The sequence below is a fragment of the Penaeus vannamei genome, chromosome 9 (assembly GCF_042767895.1).
Source record: "Penaeus vannamei isolate JL-2024 chromosome 9, ASM4276789v1, whole genome shotgun sequence".
NCBI classification, from domain to species: domain Eukaryota; kingdom Metazoa; phylum Arthropoda; class Malacostraca; order Decapoda; family Penaeidae; genus Penaeus; species Penaeus vannamei.
In genome coordinates, this window is record NC_091557.1 from 40,785,115 (window position 1) to 40,792,614 (window position 7,500).

At 43.3% G+C, this 7,500-nt stretch overlaps 1 protein-coding gene across 1 annotated transcript in view; it reads right to left on the minus strand.

The window, feature by feature from the left end:
• LOC138862731 (inositol 2-dehydrogenase-like) overlaps positions 1-7,500 on the minus strand; it is an 8,252-nt gene that overhangs the window by 144 nt on the left and 608 nt on the right. The window contains exons 2-6 of the mRNA XM_070125752.1: positions 6,585-6,732; positions 6,193-6,352; positions 5,682-5,905; positions 3,815-3,980; positions 1-1,693 (exon numbers count right to left, since the gene is read on the minus strand). The exon at positions 1-1,693 is cut by the window's left edge and continues 144 nt beyond it. Of these exons, the coding sequence (XP_069981853.1) occupies positions 1,584-1,693; positions 3,815-3,980; positions 5,682-5,905; positions 6,193-6,352; positions 6,585-6,732 (808 nt within the window). The 3' untranslated portion in view covers positions 1-1,583. The remainder of the gene's footprint in view (positions 1,694-3,814; positions 3,981-5,681; positions 5,906-6,192; positions 6,353-6,584; positions 6,733-7,500) is intronic.

Here is a 7,500-nt window from a genome sequence, read left to right on the forward strand (position 1 = left end):
GTGTGTGTCTGCCTGAAGAATGCAACATTTCAATGCCATTTGCTTATGAAGACGGGAGAGGTAAAATGACGTTGATCAATAGAAAGACAAAGAAAAAGAAAAAGAAAGAGAGAGAGAGACAGACAGACAAGAAACAGAGAGAGAGAGAGAGAGAGAGAGTGAGAGAGAGAGAGAGCAATAAAGAGTGAATCGAGAAAAGAAATAAGAATGAGGGAGAGAAGAGCGATAAAGAGAATGATAACAATAACGAAAACAACAATAGCAGCAGTAATAACAATAACTAATGATAACAATACGGATAATGTTAACACGACAGAACTAAAAAGACCAATACCTTGTTCCAATTAACAACAGGATCTTCTTACTATAAATATATCTGTTGAGTTTAATTGGAATGCCATACCAAGGATTAGAAATAATACTACATGTGAGGATTTGTTCATTTTCATTATCTTTATCATTGCTATTATTATCTTTGCTATCATCATTGATATTTTATTATCATTATTATGGTCAGTATAATCTTTAGTATCATCATTATCATCGTTCTTATTGTTATTATTATTTCTGCTATCATCATTGATATTATTATTATCATTATTACCATTATTATGGTCAGTATAATCTTTATTATCATTATCATTATTATTCCCGTTATTATTGTTATTATCTTTGCTATTATCATTGATAGTATTATTATCATTATTACCATTATTATTATGGTTAGTATAATCTTTATTGTCATTATTATCATTATCGATATTATTATTATCCTCTTTGCTATAATCATTGATATTATCATTATCATATTTATTATCATTATCATGATCAGTCTTATCTATATTATCATTATTATTATCATTATTATTATCATTATTATTATTATCATTATCTTCGTCAAGGAGGCTATGTTTTGGTCGCGTTGGTTAGTCTGTTTGTCCGTTCGTTGGGGCAGCTAATATTTTAACATAATATAATATGATAATTTAATTTAATTTGATATAATAATCTTTACCATTATAACGAGGTTAAGTTTTAGGTTTTATGGTTATGTGAAGCAAGAGGATATTTCAGTAAATAAGTTATTTATGAAATATTGTTTATTTGGGAAAAAATGGATATATTACATTAGCAAAAATGACAGATCTGCTGACATTCCGGATTGAAAATAGCATATCTTTTATCTGTTTATGATTATCTGGTGTGTGAGTGTGTGTGTGTGTGTGTGTGTGTGTGTGTGTGTGTGTGTGTCATCTCCATTGCCAACAAACAAAACACTTTGGCTAAAAAAATTATACATAAAAAGGCTATGAAAAAAACAGCGCAAACAAAAATAAAATGAGATGAAACAAAAAGAAAAAAATACATCCCTCCCCCGCAAAAAAAATCTTGATGAAAATAAAAAGGAAAAGAAAAAAAGAAAAAAAAAACTTTCATCTAAAAAAATAATCTAAATAAACAATTTAAAAAAAAAAAATCTAAAAAAAAAATACTTTCAACAAAAAAAAAAAATCTCAAAAACCAAAACCACAACCTAACAAAAAAAAAGCCAAAACGCTTCCTTCTCAACCCCATCGATGACGTCAATAGGTGACCTTGACCGCCTGACCTGTCTTGACCGATTCCTCAAGGGCGGAGGCGATGATTGACACGCGGAGGGTGTTCTCGCCCGACAGCATGTTGTCGTCCAAACCTGAGGAAATGAGGAAATGAGAGAAAGAGGAAATGGCAGATGGTGATGATGATGATGGGTGATAATGATAGATATTGATGATATGTAATAATGGTGGACGATAATAAGGATAATAGGTAGTAATGGTGGATAATAAGGATAATATGTAATAATGGTGGATAATAATGATATGTAATAATGGTGGATAATAATGATAATAGGTAATGATGGTGGATAACAGCTTGATGAAATGAGAGAAAGAGGAAATGGCAGATGGTGATGATGATGATGATGATGGGTGATAATGATGGATTATGATAATAGGTAGTAATTGTGGATAATAATGAGGATAATAGGTAGTAAAGATGGCTAATAGCTTGAGGAAATGAGAGAAAGAGGAAATGGCAGATGGTGATGATGATGGGTGATAATGATAAATAATGATAATGTGTAATATGGGTAATAGCTAGTAATGGTGGATAATAATAATGATAATAGGTAATAACGGTGGATAATAAGGATAATAGGTAATAACGGTGGATAATAAGGATAATAGGTAGTAATGGTGGATAATAAGGATAATAGGTAGTAATGGTGGATAACAGCTTGATGAAATGAGAGATAAGAGGAAATCAGATAATGATGATAATGGGTAATAATGACAGAATATGATAATATGTAATAATGGTGGATAATAATGAGGACAATAGCTAGTAATGGTGGATAATAATAATGATAATAGGTAATAATGGTGGCTAATAACTTGATGAAATGAGAAATAAGAGGAAATGGCAGATAATGATGATGATGGGTGATAATGATAGATAATGGTAATGTGTAATAATAAAGATAATAGGTAGTAATGGTGGATAATAGCTTGATGAAATGAGAGATAAAAGTAGATAAGGATGATGATGATGATGATGGGTAATAATGACAGGTAATGATAATATGTAATATTGGTGGATGATAATGAGGATAATTGGTACTAACAGTGGATAAAAATAAGGATAATAGGTAGTAATAGTGGATAAAAGCTTGATGAAATGAGAGCTATGAGGAAATGGCAGATAATGATGGTGATGATGGGAAATAATGATAGATAATGATAATATGTAATATTGGTGGATAATGATAATGATAATAGGTAGTAATGGTGGATAATAGCTTGATGAAATGAGAGATAAAAGTAGATAAGGATGATGATGATGATGGGTAATAATGATAGGTAATGATGATATGTAATAGTGTATGACAATAAGGATAATAGGTAGTAATGATGGATAATAGCTTGACGAAATGAGAGATAAGAGGAAACAGCAGATAATGATGATGATGGGAAATAATGACAGATGATGATAATATGTAATAATGGTGTATAATGATAAGGGTAATAGGTAGTAATAGTGGATAATAATGATAATGGATAATAATGGTGGATAAAAGCTCGATGAAATGAGAGATAAGAGGAAATAGCAGATAGTAGGCGATAATAATAGATAATGATAATAGGTAATAATGGTGGATAATAGTAAGGATAATAGGTAGTAAAAATCTCCTTAAAAAATCCCTTACAGTTCCCTTAAAAAGATCCTAAAAAAAAGAAATACCACTAAAAAATCTATTCTAAAAAGCTCCTATCTAAAATTCCCCCAAAATCCCCCTTTAGAAAAAGTTACAAAAATAAAAAATAAAAAGGCAACCATTTTAAAAGCTCTTGAAAAAATCCTTTTAAAAATCCCCTAAAAAAGCTCCTGAAAAAAATCCTTAGATTTTTTTTCTTTGTAATCCCCTAAAAGCTCCGGCAATCCCGCAAAATCCCTTAAAAGCTCTTGAAAAAAAAAATCCTGAAAAAAAATCCCCAAAATTGCCCTTTAAAATGCTCCTGAAAAAATCCCAAGTATTCCCCGAAAAAAGCTCCGAACAGTAATCACTACAAAGCTCTTGAAAAAAATCCCCCCCCCCCCAAAAAAAAAAAAAAAAAAAAAACTAAGCTAAAAAAGAAAAAAATCCTCTAAAAAGCTACTGAAAAAAAATCACCAATTTTTCCCTTAAAATCCCCAAAATCTTCCCCCAAAAAAGCTCCTGAAAAAAATCCCCCCAAATTCCCTAAAAAAAAAAAAAAATCCCCTAGGAACCCACCTTGCACGACGTCGCAGAAGTGGTCGAGCTCCCTCACGTACCCCTCGTAGTAGCGCGAAGGGAAGGAGTGGAGGATGGGCGGCTCCGTTTCCCCCGCCTCCGTCGCCCTCCTGATCTGGTATGGGCGTTCGTTGTGGGCGCTGAGCATGCCTTTGGGGCCGAAAGCCTGTGGGGGGCGAGAGAGGGAGAGAGGGAATGGGTGTGGGTGGCTGGGTGGGTGAGGAGGTGGGTTTTAGGTGGGTGAGGAGGTGGGTAGGTGGGTTGGTGGGGGTTCGGTGGGTGGATATATGAGGTGGTGGGTTTGTTGAATGGGGCGGGGTTCGGTGGATGGGTGAAGAGGTGGGTTTCAGGTGGATGAGTGGGCGGGTAGGTGGATGGGTAGATGATGAAGTGTGTTTCAGGTAATGAATGGGTGGGTAGGTGGGCGGTGGGTGTTCGATGGGTGCGTGGGGAGATGAGGAGGTGGGTTTTAGGTGGATGAGGGTGTGGGTAGGTGGATGGATGAGTATTCGGTGGGTGGGTGGGTGGGTGAGGAAGAGGGTTTCAGGTGGATGAGGGGGTGGGTGGGTATATGAGGAGGGGGGTTTTAGGTGGATGAGTGGGTGGGTAGGTGGGTTGGACGGGTGGGTGAGTGGGTGGATGGAAAAATGAAGAGATGGCTGGGTGAGTGAAAGAGTCAGACAGTCAGCCAATCAGTCAGGAAGTCAGTGGGTGAGTGTGTGGCCGAGTGGGCAAGTAACTGAATAAACAAATAAACTGATTCATCAACCAATTAATCAATCAAATCAAGAAACCCCACCCTCCCCCTTACCGTCACCTTCCCCCTCCCTCTCCCCTCTGCCTCCTCCCCCTCCCTCTCCCCCCTCCCCCTCCCTCTCCCCCTTCCCGTCACCCTCCCCTCCCTCTCCCCCCTCCCCCCTCCCTCTCCCCCCTTCCCTTCACCTTCCCCCTCCCTCTCCCCCCTCCCCCTTCCCGTCACCCAACCCCTCCCTCCCCCCCTCCCCCTTCCCGTCACCCTCCCCCTCCCTCTCCCCCCTCCCCCTTCCCGTCACCCTCCCCCTCCCTCTCCCCCTTCCCCCTTCCCGTCCCCCTCCCCTTCCCTCTCCCCCCTCCCCCTTCCCGTCACCCTCCCCCTCCCTCTCCCCCCTCCCCCTTCCCGTCCCCCTCCCTCTCCCCCCTCCCCCTTCCCGTCCCCCTCCCTCTCCCCCCTCTCCCTCCCTCTCCCCCCTCCCCTTCCCGTCACCGCCCCCTCCCCCCCCCTCCCCCCTCCCCCTCCCTCTCCCTTCCCGTCCCCCTCCCTCTCCCCCCTCCCCCTCCCTCTCCCCCTTCCCGTCACCCTCCCCCTCCCTCTCCCCCCTCCCGCCTCCCTCTCCCCCCTTCCCTTCACCTTCCCCCTCCCTCTCCCCCCTCCCCCTTCCCGTCACCCAACCCCTCCCTCCCCCCCTCCCCCTTCCCGTCACCCTCCCCCTCCCTCTCCCCCCTCCCCCTTCCCGTCACCCTCCCCCTCCCTCTCCCCCTTCCCCCTTCCCGTCCCCCTCCCCTTCCCTCTCCCCCCTCTCCCCTTCCCGTCACCCTCCCCCTCCCTCTCCCCCCTCCCCCTTCCCGTCCCCCTCCCTCTCCCCCCTCCCCCTTCCCGTCCCCCTCCCTCTCCCCCCTCTCCCTCCCTCTCCCCCCTCCCCTTCCCGTCACCGCCCCCTCCCCCCCCCCTCCCCCTTCCCGCCCCCCTCCCCCTCCCTCTCCCTTCCCGTCCCCCTCCCTCTCCCCCCTCCCCCTCCCTTCCCCCTTCCCGTCACCCTCCCCCTCCCTCTCTCCCTCTCCCCCTTCCCGCCCCCCTCCCCCTCCCTCTCCCCCCCTCCGCAGCACTCACCTCGAGGCGCTGGTCGTACCCGTAGACGGCGTTCCGGCTGAGGTCCGTCGTGGAGAGGGCGCCGCTCGCGAACCTCATCGTGAAGGCCACCGTGTCGTGGTCGTCGATGTCTCGCACCTCGGGGATGAACGACGAGGCGGCGGCGTAGACCTCGACGGGGTACTCGCCCATCACCCAGCAGATGAGGTCGATGTCGTGGACGGCGCAGTCGTGGAAGATGCCGCCTGTCAGGGGAGGTGGGGCGGGTGAGGGAGGAGGGGTGAGGTGAGGGAGGACGGGTGGGTGAGGGTTGGTAGGTGTGGTGTGAGTGTGGGCTTGTGTGTGTATGGGTTTGTTTGTGTGGGGGGAGGGGGAGGTTTTGTGTGTGTGTGTGTAGAGGTTTATATGTATGGGTGTGTGTAGGTTTATGTATGCGTGTGAAAGAGAGTGCGTGTCCATATATATATTCGTTCATGAGTGTCTATATGCACGCACGTATATCGCCTCGACTCGACCAGTCACCTCGACTCACCCGACTGCTTGAGGTACTCGATGGAGGGCAGCGGCGAGTCCCTGGCCACCGTCTTGACCAAGTGCACCTGGCCGACCGCCCCCTCCCGCACCTCCTTCTGAAGCTGGCAGAAGCTCGGGTCGAAGCGTCGGTTGAAGGCGCAGATGAGAGGCTTCCCCGTCTGAGGAAAGAGGGATGATAGACAAAATAATATAAATGGAAGGAGAGAGAGAGACGGAGAGAAAGAGAGAGGGACAGAGATAAAGGATAACATATAAACAAAAGAAAAAGAGAGAGACGCACATGAAAAAGGAGCATATGATAATGAAAAGAAGAGATAAATGAAAGGCAAGGAAAGAGAGTAAGAAAACAGATAAACAAATCCATCCAGGGAAAAAGAAAAAAAAGCTCACCTTCTGTGCGATCTCGTAGCAGTGTTTCGTGCTCTCCATTTCCTCCGCAATGGGCTTCTCGCACAGCACGGCCTTCCCTGCCGTCAGCGCCTTCGTCACCAGTTCCCTGTGCAGGTGGGTGGGCGTAGCAATCACCACACCGTGAAGCCTGTGGGCGGTCTGAGAACATGTAGACTTCGTCGACCCATACTAGGGAAATTAACATTGATATTATCATTATAAAAATAGTTATAATGCTGAAAATGGCAATAATAATTAGTATAATAATTATCATAACTGCATTCATGATAATATATATTTTTTACTGTTCTGAGCGATATACCTTACCAAACCTTGAGTATAACAGCTATGATGATGATGAAAATATTATCAACACCAAAGAAAAAATGTGCATACCTAAAAGCCCCTTAAAACCAGTTGCAAATTTCCTATAAACAAAAATATAAATCCTACTAGGTTAATTTTCTTGTACTGGACTTTGTTGGGCTTAGGCCTATGCCATTAATATTGAGTTCTCGGAATATCTCTGAGTCGGGAGTTGATTAGAGACGTTTACTAATAATTGTAGATTTGATTATGACGTGATAATAATATGTCTTACTAGTTGTGCCCATTATAGGAATAGAGTTTAAGGGGCTAATATTGGGTAGGTATAATTGAGAATGATTATATCATAAAGTGCAGGATATCAAGTTGTTAGCTCTGATATTACAGCGCTAACAAAATCACAAGGACAGCCATTCCAATGAAGACATAAATTGATAGAACCTTGTAATTTGCAAGCTTCAACTGCAAGTAGTTACATCTATGGAGTTTTGTATCAGTCAAATATAGCATGACTCTCTAAAATTAGTTTTTTTTCTTTGAAGAAAACAGAAATAGGGAAAGGAGAGATAATTTTTTTTCGTCTGGAGCT